Source organism: Poecilia reticulata, linkage group LG17, assembly GCF_000633615.1.
Source record: "Poecilia reticulata strain Guanapo linkage group LG17, Guppy_female_1.0+MT, whole genome shotgun sequence".
In the NCBI taxonomy this organism is placed as follows: domain Eukaryota; kingdom Metazoa; phylum Chordata; class Actinopteri; order Cyprinodontiformes; family Poeciliidae; genus Poecilia; species Poecilia reticulata.
This window is the reverse complement of record NC_024347.1, coordinates 22,678,347-22,695,312: the sequence shown is the minus strand read 5'-3', so window position 1 is coordinate 22,695,312 and position 16,966 is coordinate 22,678,347. Positions and strand designations below refer to the sequence as shown.

Here is a 16,966-nt window from a genome sequence, read left to right as displayed (position 1 = left end):
CATCTGTTCAGTCTGGTCTGGTCAGTTCTGCCTTTTTAGATCTCCTTTCAGAATGAGCTGTTTTAGGGTCTCTTGTCACTTTAAATCCAAATAAATTGCTGCTGGCCACGCCCTCCAATTCAGCATTTACACTGTCATGTGAAAATGACTGCAAACATGTGCAGAATTATACAACTGCAGCTCTTTCTAAAGCAAATGTAGAACCTCCTGCACAACCAACAAGAATGCAGCAAATGGTTTCAAGAATGCAGCAAATGGTTTCAAGAATGCAGCAAATGGTTTCTGGATGGTAAATCAACAGCAAAAGCTTTTTCTGCTCCAGCAGCCATTGTACAGCGCATACAGTGGTAAAAGCAGCTGATCAAACACGACATAAATAAGCTTTGGGTGCTAGGTAACGGGCTGGGCTACACTGAGGTTGATAGTTGAGGGACTGATTTGTGACGTTACATTCTGAAAGTTTTTGAAATGGATCATTTTCCAGACACCAAAATAGGTTTGGTTTTGTTTGCTTGTTTTTTTAAATGCTTGGACTGTTTTTAGCAGCAGTTCCCCATTAAGTGATACAGAAATAGAGAAAACCAACTTTCTGCTCTCTCTTTCTGAATCMGTTTTTTCCCAGCTTGTTGTTTCTTTGGTTTTAGTGAGAGACTGTAACATGTTATATTTTTTAGATATTTTATGAGGGTATATTTTGGGACCATTGTTAAAGTTTAAATGTGTACCATGTGACTGCAGCCATCTGCTTACCCTTCCTTTACTAAGAGTCAGGAAAGAACAATGGAGAGCAGAAGGCACTGTCCTGATTTTCTTTAAACCATTCTTTAATAGCAGAATTATACACAACACATTATGTTTTTGGAAGCCTAATAWGGTACACAAGATTCAATWCATAGTGGATTATCTCTTCACATATGTTTAAAATTATTATTGTTGTTATTATCATCAAATATTTGATTCAGTAGTTGTAAATATATTGTTTTATATCTTTTTTTTGTCATTTTATTTTATTTACTGTTGATATTATTCTGTTATTTAGGCCAACTGCTAAAGGTCCTTCAAGGGATAAGTGTTAGCTATGGCTCTGAACTCTGTGATGCTTGTATCTGTCCCTACACTGCAAAAACACAAAATCTTACCAAGTATTTTTGCTCCAGTTTTAGTGCAAATATTTCAGCACTCTTGAAATGAGACAAAACTTAACTTATCAGTAACTTTTCAGCAAGATATAGGAGCTTGTTTTAATTTTGTCTTTATTTCAAGCGTATTAACATGTTTGCATTAGAAACGAGACCAAAATTACTTTGTGAAAGTTTGTTTTTGCAGTGTATCAATCAACTAAACAATWWWAAAAAAATCAGTTTCTGGATGTGCAAGGGGTTTCTACAAATTATTCTACAAATTATTTAAATTCTGATACAATTGGTCGCGATGCTTTTAAGATGTGTATTGATTGGAGACCATGCATCCTTTTCCTTTCACTTTATTATTACCAACTATGTGCTACTGTATAATAATCTACTACATAAAGCYYCAGTAACTACATTGAAATTTGTGGCTGTAATATGAGAAAATGCGAAAAAGATTCCAGGGGGAAAARTACTTTTGCCAATCAGTGTWGAAMRCCAGAATATCAAGTAAACGCTCTTCTACACAGTGCTCTACAATGCCTTAAAGGAGAGTGACAAAYACTTGGGCTTGCTGTAAAACTCAATTTTACACCATCAGCTCATGTGGGTCCTTTAAAGATTACAGCCTGGAGATCTTTAGTCAGGCTTGTCRGCTCATGTTTACCATATGTGCAGCTGTCCAGATAAATGCCCGGGCACCAGACGTGGAAGCCCGAGCAAGTAAGACAGAGTGATGGGTTTTTAATTTTCTCCCAGGTACAATTCAGATGGCCTTACCCAGGCTGCCATTCTTTCTGCAGAGTAATTACAGAGCTCTAATTATAATTAACAGAGGCTCAGAAAATTGGAGCTTCTACTCATTAGAACACTGGGCTGCTTAACTGTTTACCAATGGAGGGAGAGCGCGCCAGAAGGGAAGAAGAAACTGAATTTAGTGTAAAAACCTGTGTTGCATTGGCTAATCTTTAACAAAAGTGTGCAGTGTTGCTTTCCCAAAATGCTATCTGATGTATTTAAGATGTGGTCACACTCTGTGCTTGTGAATAATTGAAGAACAGAGAAAACAATGTGTTTTGATACAGATGTTTAGTTTTGCAGAGCATGAATGTTTAATGAGTCCCAAGATATTCCATTAAAAAAATTAATCCGTAAAGTTCACCGCATGGCACAACCGCAGCTCAAAACTAATTGAGGCATCCTTTGATCACGGCACAGCTTTCCCTCATCTAAACTTTAGAGGTCCACAGGTCCGCAGCTCTTTTCCCCACCTTCTCGCTTCTCTTCAATCTCTCAGGACGTAAAGGCCAGCGGGCAGTCTTCTTGTGTGCGCACGCTGCTTTCAAATATGCATTGCAAAAAGGAGAGGAAGCGGTAAAGGGCAGCAAACAGGAGAGATTGGGATTCAGGTCCAAGAACAGATGCTGGCGTGCTTTTTGAAGGTGCTTTCCACCTCCACCCTGTAAGGGAGAAATTGGACWTTTGAAAAATTGAAGGTGACGGATTTTATTCAGAGGAGGATTCACTGTTTACCTGAGCAYTGATGTAGATGTAGCGATTCCCCACGTTCAAGGAATATGAAGACGGATGGATGGATTTTTAATCTGTCCAACTTTCAGTCCATCTACTTAGAGCTTTGGAAATAATTGAGAAGCCACTTAAAATGATCTGATTTTACTTTTTATAGGTTTATGATTGAGTAAAATAGACATTGTTCTTTTATTCTATGAACTACTGACAGCATGTCTCTGACATTACCAGAGAAAATTCAGTTTTTATTAGCAGAAAATGAGAAATGGTCAAAATAACGAAAAAGATGCAGTGATTTCAGACCTYAAACAAGTTCATATTCATTTAGAAACAACAATACTAATTTTTCGACGCAGGAAGAGTTCAGAAACCAATAAYTGGTGGAACAATCAGGGTTTTTTCAACGGGCTCTTAATTTTTTACAAAGCTTTATATCTCTTTGTCCATTCATTTCCCAYCTCTATMTATCCATCTGTTTTTCATCCATCTCTACATCTTTTCATCCATCCTACTGTCTATTCATTTTTCTGTCGCCAATCATTTTTTTCCATCCATTCATTTATTCTTCTATCAGGCTTTTGGTCCATCCTTAACTTGKTCCATCTTTCTGTTTTTTTATCCATCATTTTTCTATCTTGAAAGCTTTCTGTCTGTTATCTGTTTGTCTCTAAATTCACCTTTCTATCCCTTGTTTCCACCTTTTTGTCCGTCCTTCCATGCAATCTATAGTTTTTCCAAGTACCAATATGTAGAGATACTTAAAACCTGTCCTGGACATAAATATATCCAGTAAAATGGTAAGAAACTTTTATTTTTAGAATTGGTAGCGAGTACTACTCTGAAAGACTGACATGAAGAAAATGTTGAAACCCCGATGTCCAATTAAATGTTGCCTTTTCCGTGCTTCTTTTTTCGACACCAGTGAGTATCATGTTCTGATTTTCACTTCATGAAATCAACTTTAAAGGCTTGATGGGAAAAAAAAAAGGTTTGACATCGGAGAGACACTTATCCACTGCAGAGCAGAGCAGAGCWGCACCAAGCTTGATTTGATAATGCAATCTTGCATGCTGATTGGGTTTAGGAGGCAATAACCCACCAGACATTTGACTTTCAAGCATCAGATGTTCCACACAGGAAGGGAAGCTGCACTGGAAGATCTCTTGATAGCACAGGCTCAAATACCGATTCCACTTACGCAGAAAAAAAAACGATATTTTAGATAAACATTTGCTATTTATTTATATATGTATTTTTTTATTTGTGTTTTTGCTAATGAGTGTAACATTTCTAAGTTGGATTTTGCTCCTAATCTCCCAGGCCAACGTGCGAAACCGGGAACATTTTTTACCAGAGGGGACACTGTTTCTTTAAGAGGATTAGCCAACTGTCTATCAGTCATGTCGTGTTAAACTAATGTTTGCAATGGCCCCTCGTCAGCGCCAGCATCCGCCTCCTCACTCCGTAACATCAAAATAGATGTTTACATGCTTCTGCTGGGGAAAAAAAATGATTTGGAACGCTTTCCTTATCATCCACACCACTAAATCAGCCCTTCTCTCTCTTTCTGCAATAACCTTTGCCTTGAGCGTCTCCTCTAGCCTGTAGCGTTAGATTATCTTTGCTTAACCGTGGCCTGATATCAGTTAAGGGATTTTCTTGCAACCTAAAATAGGCCCCAACTTTCTTTGATCACAGCACAGCAAACCCTAATGACTATGCCTAAGTGTAACTTAACTCGCTGCTTTTCACGATTTAACAGCGTATGTAATCTATGGTACCTTCTAATTTGTTTGCTTTATTGCTTTTGCAGACACCAGGCGAGGAGGAAGGATGCAGGGTCAGGAGAAAGCGTAACTTACAKCCGCTTTTAAATCACACATATAGGCAGAGAGAGGCATCAGATTAACATTAACCCAAGACAGTGATTGAAAATGCCTCCCATCCTCATTCCTGGATCTGCTCAAACGGCCCGCGGTCCTTCCTCTATCAGCCCACATGAAAAATAAATCTGGGTTTCAGGTCACAATCCGGTCGATTTCAAGTCAATCCGCCATAATTGGTTGATGTCACATGGCGGTGCAGCTGAAATCTATCGGGCGGCGAGGCTGGAGGAGGCCTAATTGGTGTCAGTGCAGGTTGCAGTGCTGCTGCGGGGATGCAGGTCTCCCCTGCTGGCCTCTTGTGGAAGACCACTCACAACAGCTTACAAGGCTCTCCTGGTACCGGTTCTCCCTTCAGCCAGCTTTGTCGTCACATTATCTCTGTTCTGAAGGAACTGCAGGAAGTTTGGAATTGGATGCATGATTTTTCCTCCATCAGAAATCATAAACGGATGTGAAAATCACTTTACATTTGCTTGATTTCTCTAAGAAGGATTTTCATAATGTTTAAAAAAAATCTAAAGAAGTCATAGTGGTTTCTTTTTTTTATTTATTTGAATATAGTATTACWTCTGAGAAAATAAAACAAATAAAAATAATACCTGGTTTATAGCTGCTTTGACAAAAATCTAACAGCACTTGAGCAGGTGTCCTGTTATCCCAATTGTTTGCTGACCATAGAGAGCAGTGCAAGGTGTTCATAGAGGGAGTTATAGGAGCTTATGTTTCAGCATTGCATTGTAAAGTTATGCTAGTAGACTATAAATAAAATTATGTACGGTTACACCAAAATATATTCTTACACCTGGCAGATTTAGGTTAATTATTTTTCTTTCATCTAAGCAGTCTGTTTTTGATAGAGGCATTTCTCATACAAGACAAAATTAAAAAGAAATATAAGTTTTTGAAATATTTTATTTTCATTTTGGCCTGTTAAAAACTATTTACAGTAATCAATTGAAAAATATTTACGTTTTTGGTCTTTTTGGTCAAATTATCAAATTWTGACCAAAAATTTGATAATTTTTGGTCAAATTATCAAAGAATAATTTGATGACTTATTCTTGTTACAAATCTTAAAAATCTTAGGTCAGAAGGCCTCCTGACCATCACCCTAAAGTTTAGCTCCATCTACTGATTCTYTAACACATTCCTGTCTGAACTTTGGCTTGGTGGCTCTAAAACATTATAGAAAAAACATTATAGAARCTATAGAAAAAGTTTTGGTAAAGCATTACTTTAGCGATAAATATGCCACTGGTTTGAATAACTGTGATCTTAATTATGCGCTGATATGCAGTAAACATAATCCTGTTTGCTTGAATGACAATCAGATGYAATATTTATGAAAGAGACATTACGTTTTTTTTAAACTGCTTTAAATATTCAAAATACTCCTTATAGATAGTAAATAAACTCATAGCGCAACTGCTGATTGCAACAAGTGGTCAGCTAAAACAAAAAATGACTCAAAYGTTTGTGGGACAAACTAAAATACCATTATATTTCCACACCTTCCACAAAGCCGTCAATAACACACTTACAATGTCTGGTAAAGAACCTTTGATTGTTAAATGTTTATGTGCAATCTTATTTAGGCTTATCTTTGATTGCATATTTGCTACCTTCTTTCTTAGAAGTGGACAGCAAGCTTATAAGTAGGTTTTTAGCAAATACAACAGTGTTTATAAGCGGCACTTGTTGCAGCAATGTGCCTGTCTTTTCTTTATAATGTCCAGTAATTTGTAAGATGTTGTTGCAGAGAGCTAAGGTGGCAGAAAATCAAGAACAAGGAAGTAAGTCTATGTCAGGTATTATTAACGCATAATGCAGGGCAAGCAGGAGTCAAATCAAAGACTCAAAGCAGAGTCTATTGCAATTCTGGCATCTGGACAAAATAATAAGWCAAGGACRAGAAAATTAATACTAATTGYGAAATGCTTGATTTGAAGCCTAACAGCCAGTTTATATTGGCAGTTATTCCTYATGACACCAWTATCAATCAGTTTTATAGTTCTGGAATCTTTATGGCTCAGATTTTATATCTTTAGTGTCAAAGTTGTTTTACTTTTCTTTGTATAAAAATATGTTGAACTATCGTGTTTCCAGCTGTAGAAGATTTTAGCTCCTGCCATCAAAGCCATTGTGGTTMATCTGCTGTTTGTTTTTTCATGTCACATTAAATCAAGAAACTGACTAAAATGTCTTGGGTTTGTCAAAATGACTCATGATGTAAACTGTGAACTTAGCAAGAGGTGACAAAGTGTCAACTGCTTAAAGGCTTATTAGCAAGTTGGCAGCAATTAGGGGAACAAAAAAAAAGGTTAATGCATTTCATAGTACAAGAAACAGCCTCATGTGCCAGTTCAACTTGTCAGTGTCTGAACTTATGTTACAGACACTGATTATGATAACTAGACCTTTTTTATTTTGAATTTGTTGTGAGCTGAAATATTGTTTTTTGGTTCTGACTGGTTTGGATTTCCACCTTACAAGCATTCTTCTCCTTGGAGCCTCATAGCCTGTGGCACTTTCTATTTAGCCTGCGGAAAGGAAAGCAACTGTATTAAAACTGTGTCTGTCAATAAGCACAGTCATATCATCATATTATAAAGAAACAGCTGGGATGAGCCAGTGATTCACTGGCATTTTACAAACTGATKTATGTGTTAATAAACGTAATGTTTTACATGATGTGTTGTAAAGTCAGCAGAACAATAATTCCAGTTTTTTATTAATAATTTGACTGTAAAAAATATTTACCACCTTATTCTGGTTTGGGTTTTTGATCACGCAGATATAGACCAATGTAGATCAATTGAAAAATGTCCTGAGATTGCATTTATTTATTGAAAAAAAATTTTTTTCTAAGCAAATATGAGATGAGCCTTTGTAATCTTATTGATCTGCAGTGGTTTTGACTTTTGAACTTTGTTATAGATGCTATTTTTGCCTTCTCTTTTACTTAATGCTTTTCATAAAGACAGTCCTTAACTGAGGCAAGTAATGCCTGGAGTGTTTAAAAGACGTCTTGTTTTCTTTTGTGACTCTTGAATGAATTTGTTCATGCGCTCCTGGAATAATTTTGTTCATCCAGGAAGTGTTTTCTCCATTTGTTAATGTCACTTACTGTGGTTTGCTGGTTTCCCAAAGCTTTAGAAATATCTTTATTATAATTTCCAGACTGATAGTTTTCGCTTCTCATCTGTTCTTGAATGTCTGTGGATCGGGGTATTATGAGTTTTAGCCTACTTCATGTTATCAAACCGGCTATATTTCTGTAATTTCTTGATTCTAATCGTCTAGCAGGAATCACCCCTAGGTAACAATTGTGAAAGTAGAATAAAAATATATAGTTAATTGTGGTTAAATTGTACTTTACCATCAGGACATTCATTGTTTTGTAAAGGGCTAGCTTAGTTTGAGTAGCTTTTTCAGTTTATAAATGCAACGTGTGACTTTTCTGTGGATTTTTCTTCAACCACCAGGGGGCTCTTTAGCAGGAAGTGAATCATTGGAAGTCAAAATTGGAAATCAAAGAAGAAAGTGCTGATTTTCATTTAGATCAAGCACATGCTCGCCGCAGGTACGACGGAGAAATGTTTTCACTCAGAGCCTCTCATCATGGAAACCACACGAAGAAGTTCATATGATGCAGCTTTTAAGTTGAAGGCTGTCGATCTGGTAGTACAGGAGGGAAATAGGTCCGCTGCACGTAAACTCAGCAGGGCTGCGTCCTGAACAGCAGATTTATGGAAAACCGAGAGGGGTGGTGATACCAGCGGCTTATGTTTCCAGCTTTTTTTTCTTTCTTTTTTTATATATAAACTTTGTGGGTGCGGCTTATGGTGAGGTGCGCTCTATAGTCCGGAAAATAAATATGGTATATTTTGATTTGAACATCTAAATATGACGACAAAGCAAGAATAAAAGTCTGAGGGGCATTTTTTTTTTCCCACCAACGTTTCTCAACCATAGTTTATCTTGACTAATATACTGTCAGTGACAGTTCACACCAGATCTAAAGTGTTTTGGCTCAGACTTCCTTGCAGACTAATCAGTCATTTCTCTGTTGCTCTCAAGCTACTTAAGTGGCTCCCGATGTACCATCCCTACCTGGCCTTTGACCTCGGCTCTCAATAGGGGACAGTAATTAAAGGCTGATTTCTCCAGCAGACTCTGAGCAGGATTAAATATTTCATTACCTCCCCACCCTGTTGCTAAATAGGAGAGCTCTAAGGAATTGGGCCACACCCACTGAGAGCAAAGAGAGAAGATTTTAATGACACTGCAAGCACCTTATGATAAACTGTAGGGTTAAAGAGCATTTGCTTGTACACACAAGGGGATACTTAGTCATCTACTACCATCCGTGGGGAACAATTGATCATCTGCAGGGCTTTGGAGTACAGCTCCTTCAGCAAAGATTTTTTTCCATCTATATTTACACTCAACCAAGCTCACTTTAGCCCACCTACCATTTTCATACAGCATAGAACAACTTAATGTAGAAACTAAGCTTCAGTTTGTAGCCATAAATGTGCGTCATTGTTAAAGAGATTCACAAATTGCTGAAACATTTGAACTAGTTAATCAGTGTGTGAGGTAAAACACCTAATTGTGTTTTCCTTAATTTTAAAGCTTTTAAGATCTGAGGCTATTATATTTAAGTTTGAATTTGAGTTTGATTCTTTATGAAGATGAAAATGTTTTATTTTTATTTTCAAGTTACATAATACTACCACAAAAAGCCATTTAAAATTGTACATTAAGTGTTTTTTTTTAGGCAAGAGGTTATCTTTTAAACTTCTCAAACACTACTTTTAAAGTACCTGGACATAAAAATGCATCTAAATGTTATTTTAATAATTATGTGTTTTTAAAGCTGCACAAAATACATAATTTTTTTTATTTTTTGGGGCTTATACGCTGTTATTAGCATTCTTCATGAAGTAACATGACAGTGATAGCCCACAGTAGCTTGTAAGCTAACGTTAGCATTTAGCTAACGTTAGCTTACACTGCTGTTTGCAAACCACATGGAATATATAATTGTAGATCAACATGATAGTGCTATAAACCTCCCAACAGACCCCTTTTAAAATTATTCACAAATGTTCTTGTTTATTTTTATTTTTGTACTTTTTTGGGTCACAATAGCTATATTTTCTGCTCTTTTATAGAGTAGCGCCATTTCTCACTCAGGCCAGCTTATTCCCTATGGCAGCTGTAAACAGACTCTTTGTCACTCAATAGATTTAACAGGTGGATGTGTGATGCATACTAACACGGACAGCTACAAGACAGGCTCTCCCTCAAACTAAGTGGCCGGCTCRGAGACAATGTCATCCCTGTCAAGACACACAAAGCTGTAGTTTTGGTTCGACTAACTGCACGGCTCGAGCGGTGGAGAAATGGAAAGTGCCGTTAACCTTTTCAGTTGCTGAATGATGTAAAACCAAAGAAAATCAGACCCTTTCTTTTGTTACAGCTCATACATTTTGCTGTAGTCTTTTCTGTGAAATTAGTTTGTCTTTTGAGATAACAAGTTGTGTTTTTTTTCCTGTTTTCTGGATGGAATAGGATTTTCTGACAAATTAAGCGTTGCAGCATGCATGCCTGTTTTGTTTAAAAAAAATATTAAAAAAAAAGACAACTGCCACACTTTAGCAAAGGCTAACTGGCAAAACAGAAAAAGCGTGCAAGTTGCCAATAGCATTCAACTAATGCCCACTGGAGTTAGCTAATCCTGTTTGGTTTCTGTGTTTGCAGCGTGTACCAGGTGGTAGTGGAGGAGGAACGTCCACGCAGAGCACGGGGCACCGCGGAAATCTTGCGCTGCTACCCAGTTCCCATTCACTTCCAGAACGCCACGCTGCTGAACTCGCAGTATTACTTCACTGCTCAGTTCCCCGCCGTCGGCATCCACTCGCCCCAGCCCTTCACCGTGGGCGACAACAAGACCTACAATGGCTACTGGAACGCCCCGCTGCTGCCTCAGAAGAGCTACAGTATTTACTACCAGGCCGTCAGCACAGCCAATGGGGTGGGTGTCGGCCAACTATTTTTTATTTTATTTTATATTAATCTCACCACAGTTTAATTCAGAGAGATGCATAATTTTAATTCTTATGTTTATTTTTGTTTTCATTGGATTTCTTGTATATATAGTAGATGATTAATTTTGATTTTGGATTTTATATAAATACATAGCCATTGTTTTATTTTGGGGCTTTTATTAAATTGTATTTTTTTTTCATATTGTTTAGATTTTTATATTTGGTTTAATAAATATAAAAACAACTTAATCGCTCAGCTCACCACTCCCAATCCTCATTTCCGATGTCCATCTCGGCTCTAACAAAGATTAAGTGACGCAGTTGCAAAGGGTCAGTAGACATGATGACAATAAAGTTGTAGCTACTGGACGGTGTAGCGTTTTTACATTGTGGTAATTAAACTTCCCACCAGATTTAAAATGGTGTGCACAAAATAAGAAGTAAATTTGTCTAAATATCAAATGATTTATCACCATTTGGTTCTAACAAATCATAGCAGAGCAGCAGTTCAAACTGTGGACACTGAAATGGAAATATCCATTTATATGATTTTTGGTTTGAGTAAAAAAACAAAAAAAAAATCAGAAACATAATCACTGCTGGTTCAGTTTTCTGCAATTTAATCAAATATACAATTAACTGTCTCAACTGAGTAACAACATAATCAGATTATTATAATTGAGAGAAAATCTAATTTGTTGTTCTTAATTTAATCAACTTCAGTTAGTGAGAATCAAACTGATGAGCACAATTTGAAAAAAAAAAAAAGTCAAAGCTGCGAAACTAATTATTCTGTCATTTAGATTCTCAACCACGTCCTGTTATTTAAGCTACCTTTTCTCATCAAACCAYTTATTTTCTTCTAAATAACATCAAAGTAGATTTAAATAAAAGTAAAAGATTTGAACTCCTTTTCTTTGAGCATACTATTTTTAGCTAGCAGGAGCAGATTGTTGCATCCAGCAGTTTCATTCAAACTTCTCACGTACAAACTGCAGTAACCGCACATGTAGCAGCTTCCAACAGGGTCCAGCTTGAAATGCAGCCCTGCATCTCATGGTATACCCCTTCACTACATTACTGGTGTGCTATTTTCCTGCCTTTTTCTTTTGGAGCTTTGCCTCAAACACCACACAAACTCTTGATAAACAGCATTTAAGATGCGATCTGCAGTTAAGTGTGCAAGTTGGGGGATAACAACGGCGCTGACTAATCCTCCAGGTCATAGCTGCTGTCATCAAGTGGCACTTGGAGGGGCCCTTCCCTGTGCAGCTCACTCGGTCGCGACTTCAAGAGCCCTGCCGATTGTGTCCTGAATGAGAATCACCATAACCAGCCTCCTTGAGCAACACTGGCACGTCTTTAAAGAGGCAATACAAATAACACGAGGCAGCGCTGAATCAAATTAGCAAAGTTTGCTCTTGAGACTAAAGCACTGACAGATACAAGTCAGTTTGTGGTGTGATGGGGAGGAGGAGAGTCTGTGTTGACTTACAAGTCCAGTCTGAAGCTCACACACATTTGTAGACGTTTATTTTGACCTGTTGTTTTTCCAGGAATATGTGGGTGCGTGAGAAATGGCACACATGGTCAAGATAATCCAAACAGGCTCTGAAATATACATTACGTCAATGTTTTTATTGTTATGAACCACACAACGTTTATAGACATAACAAACATCTAGCATAATCCTACTGGACAGGTGACTCTCCTCGGTAAAATGGTAGGCTTCAGGTAAGATGTTCCTGTTTTGGACCTGACCCTAGCTTTTAAGTATAGTCCATACATTTTGCATTGAGTTGAGCTCTGGGTCTTTCCTGGTTAATGTCAACAAGCTTTATCCGTTCCACAATACATTTTTATGTGTGTTTGGCAGCACTGTCTTGTTGAAGGAACAGATTGTGCCAATGCAAAATTGAAAAAAATTAGTTGTGATGCTTAACAACAACCTGGAAATCATCAAGGGTTGTGTCTGTCGTGATCTTGATGCGGATGGAAAACCATTGCTTTTCCAAGTCAGCTGCCCAAAGGATGAGCCACACACCTTCTGGAGAGAAAGATTGAGAGGTCAGAGTGATGCTTTCATTTTTAAAACCATAACTACCAAGCATGGTGGTGGTAGCATCATGCTGAGCCACCGGAACAAGGGCGTTGCACAAAGTCGCTTAAAATAAAAAAGTAAAACTTCCTCCAAATGTATCAACTCCACTTCAAATCAAAATGGGCAGCTCATCCAAACTGGTTTTACAAAAGCTGAAAAGGCTAATATTCAGCTTTTTGTTTTAAATGCTCATAAAAATTTAAAACACAGGAAGCCAAAGAATTTCAGTGAAATTTACCAATTGTGGTCTGTCTTGATGCAGTCAGAACAATGCCAGAAGCTTGCTTGACAGAAAACGTGGTTTATCTGCAACATTTAACCTACAATTAGCAGGTCTGCAAATATCTGTTATAGTCTGTATGGGTAATTTTTGAATGTATGATTATATTTTGTTTTATCTTTCCACATTGGGAAGAAAAATGGTTCAGGCTTGGTTGAATGGTTCAATCCAGGGATCTGCAACCTGCAACTCCCGAACCAAAAATGGCTTTTTAGACCCTTCACGGTGACTCTTCATAACTTTGACCAAAAACAATAAAAACCTGGGAAATATGTTTAAATACAACAATAAAAAAGAAATAGTTCTTGTATTTTTTTTTCTTTTTTTATACTATTTTTGCGCAGAATTTCAGAATTTTTATAACGGTGGCAATACTATATATATTTTTTTGTCATTAGGCTTCAAACTACTTTATTAATTTCGTTTTTCATAGATTTAGTTCATTATATTCAAGTAAGCATTTGTCTTTTTGTGACATTTTTACTTTTTTCTTTGTTCTAAAACCTGAAATTATATGTACATTTTTAGTTCTTTGATCAAACTATAGAAAACATGAACCTTTCATCCAGCAGGTGTTGATAAACTTTGATAAGCTTGCTTTTTTCTAAGGTTTTTCTGCTCTTCACTAATTCTATACATTAAAAATAAGGGCCAAGCGGTTCTTTGAGTTCTAAAGGTTGTTGACCTCTGATTTAAATTAAATGGACGGTGTTGACGGTGAGTGGACAGAAACCTCTAAGTGGAACTGTTGCTCACAGCTCCGTGCCTATAAAGGAGACATTCTGACATTTATATATTCGATGTTTTGGTTCACAGCGGTCGCTTTCTTTTCTCAAGCATACGCTGTCAATAGAAGGTCCTTGGAGCCTTAATTAGTGTCTAATAACACAGACATGATTCCGTTCTGCCTCTTAGACAAACTAAGCACTTAAAGGAGGTATACGCCACCTATAACTAGAATTTCTTTAGCCTTTAGCTCAAGTAAAAATCCAGTGCGACTTCTCATGACATTGCCTATAATAAAAGGACCATCTGACAGCTTAAAAGCAGCAGTAATGTTCCCAGAGATTGCCTGAACGGTGATGTATTTTTGTCCCCGGTTTCTTGTCATTAAGCCTCTTATTGCCTCTAAATGTTACCTGCTCACCGGACAGCTTGGCAGGGACGAGCGCGGGGCGACACGGCGCTCCGATCCTTCGTGGCGCATTACTCATCGGATCCCCAATTCTGTCTGTCCCTTTTTTTCCCTGTTCACCAGACTCTTTCTGACAGCAGACTTCTCCACCAGCAGTGGAGGGCTTTCATGTATACATGTTTTCGAAGGCTGTTGTCAGAGCAGAAACTCCACAACCTGTTCTGAGAGTCTCCCTGATGTTTCATGCTGGAGCCCTGCTTAGTGTCGGCGTCGCCTGTCACAGGGCGGTGGTTTCTCCACACCGGCTGACCACCTTGAGCCGCGAGCCGCAGACAGATCACTGTTGGTTGACAAATCAGCAGCTCAGCACCTCTAATCTGTGCTGTGGGGCCTCTCGCTTAGCTGCATTTTGTGTCACAGTCATTGAGCTCAACAGATGATAGGGGCCAGCAGGAGACTGGCCACGCTGTGTCTTTGTAACGATGGGTTCTGTGGACAGGTGTTGTTGCTGTCATATGTGTAGCTTTGTGTTTTTATAATAACCTGTGATCCTTTTCTTCTTCCACTTTTCCTGTTTCTCTCTTTCTTTATCTATATGGAAAGGAAACCAAAATTGACTGTGTCAGGGTGGCAACCAAAGGTAGGACCTTATCAGATGTTTTATTTTTATTTTTTACTTAACTTGCATTTGGTTTTTGAGATTGGACAAAATAACACATTCTCAGTTTGTTATGTTTGTGTTTACACTCTACAACTACACTGCAGTTTTGTCGCATGGATTTGGATCAGTGCACAGTTTCTAGCAAAGCATTTTCTTATTTTCTCACCTTGCAACAGCACAACATTTTGTAAGATTTTGTTTTTGCCGTGACACAACAAACCTTTGTGCATTTTAGGGGGTTTTATGTGACAGACCAATGCAAAGTAGGGCATAGTTGTAAAGTGAAGGGAGAAGGACAGACAATTTTCAATTTTTTAACAAAAAAAATCAGAATAGGATGGTGTATATATCTGAGTCAATACTATGTAGGATAAATCTTAACTTCATTTACGGCTCTAAGTCTTTTGGGGTTGTGCATTTTGTCACATCAGAAGACTGGAAGTTTTGTCAATTCCTCTTGGCCAAATACCTTAAGCTCAGTCAGACTGAATGAAGAGCATCTCTGAACATCAATGTTTTAGGTTAGTCTGAAATTCTCCGTTGGATTTTTGTTTGGACTTTGACTAGGACATTCTAACATATGAGTATGCAGCAATCCAAACCTCTCCGTTGTAGCTCTGGTTGCAGGTTCAGCATCGTCATCATGAAAGTAAAGAATCTGATAGGCCAGCAGAAACACTTTATGCCAGTGATATTGATGGTATGATTCCCCCTTGCAATGATTTTTATTGCCAATTTGATGCACTTTAAAACTACAGCGACTGCAAATAAATAGTTATACTTTCACTTTTTAAAAGTTATGGAACAAATAAGCAAAACTAAACAAGTTTAGAAGTTTAAAATAACTTAATTTCCAACATCCTTCGTGAACCCAAAATGTTGCCAAATGATTGATGCGTCTTTTTTTCAAACGACGTTTCATTTTTTTTAAACATCGAAAATACCAAAATGGGCAAAATGACGTCATACATTTCGGTGTTGGTTAATTTTGGGTTCACTGCCCCGCCTGCAGTTCAGTCATCACAGCTTGGGGATGTTGTTAATCCTTGACATGTCGCTGTTTTTCTTGGATTTCATGTTGCTGTTTGTCTGCTAATTTTCCCCAACTCCTCTCAGGCCCTCACAGAACAGCCAGATATATTTCACTAACAAGTTGCACACTGACTATAATAACCAACGAAGTGATTTCTGAAGGCAGTTTGACCAAACTGGACTTTATCTCAGGGTATAAAGTAAATGTTATCAGAATACAACAACATTCAGATTTTGTTTATTCATTCTTTAATGCTGAAGGCCGTCCATCACTTTTGTTCCACTTCACAATTATCCGCAGTCTTGCACTGGTCTATCATATAGAAACCCATTAAGTTTGCTGTTTGCTATAATCTGAAAAGCCCCAACGGGTATGAATACTTTTGCGAGACACCGTATTGATTGAGAACATGTGTTTTTCTGTGATTTGGAGGCAGCCAGTGTGCCCGGCGAGGTCTGTAGGTACTTAGCTATGCTGGGCGAATGTCCTGCTCCTCGCATTAAGGGTGATGAAGTCTAAGCACCATTGATCTGGGAGCAAAATTGATAAGGCCAGAGGGAGTCATAGTCACAATCCGTTCTGGGTTGTGGGAGGTTCTGCCACATGGCCCGACAGTCTCATATATTGTGTTGTCTGCATTCAGTTGCACTATAGATTTATTGCAGAAGGCCCAAATGACTACATGGGTCAATAGGCTGAGTTCAGTTCCACATACAAGTGTAAGGATCATAGGGAGCCATGTATCACCTGAAGGAAAACATTTTAGCATTCCAGATCTTTCTCACAARGATATACAGAGGCGGATACATTTGTTTGCACCYATTAAGGATGCGTACATTTGTCCTCTACAGCAGTAAATTTATACTGAAAATTTGAATACGCCAACCTTTAATTTCAGCACATTTTATTTGGTGATGTAAGATGTTTGCCTTACATGTGGCACAATAGTTTGTATCTCACAATTCATTTCAAATGTATGTGACTGAAGCATCTTTCAAAATGTGTACTTTATTTTCAGTCAATCAGAGGTTTTTATTTACAAATTGATAATTTTTGGTTTCCTGAGGCATAAATATGAGGTGGATTTTATCATAAACAAAGGATGAAAATTTAAAATAGTGCCTCAGAGTCTTTGTTAAGTATAGTTGAGGATCTGT

At 37.8% G+C, this 16,966-nt stretch overlaps 1 protein-coding gene across 8 annotated transcripts in view; it reads left to right on the top strand.

The window, feature by feature from the left end:
• Nucleotides 1-16,966, top strand: part of LOC103479737 (protein tyrosine phosphatase receptor type M) — a 199,910-nt gene that overhangs the window by 107,531 nt on the left and 75,413 nt on the right. For all 8 annotated transcript variants that reach the window (XM_008434350.2, XM_008434348.2, XM_008434355.2 and 5 more), the window contains exons 12-13: nt 10,313-10,586; nt 14,719-14,755. In XM_008434350.2, coding sequence (XP_008432572.1) covers nt 10,313-10,586; nt 14,719-14,755 — 311 coding nt within the window. The remainder of the gene's footprint in view (nt 1-10,312; nt 10,587-14,718; nt 14,756-16,966) is intronic.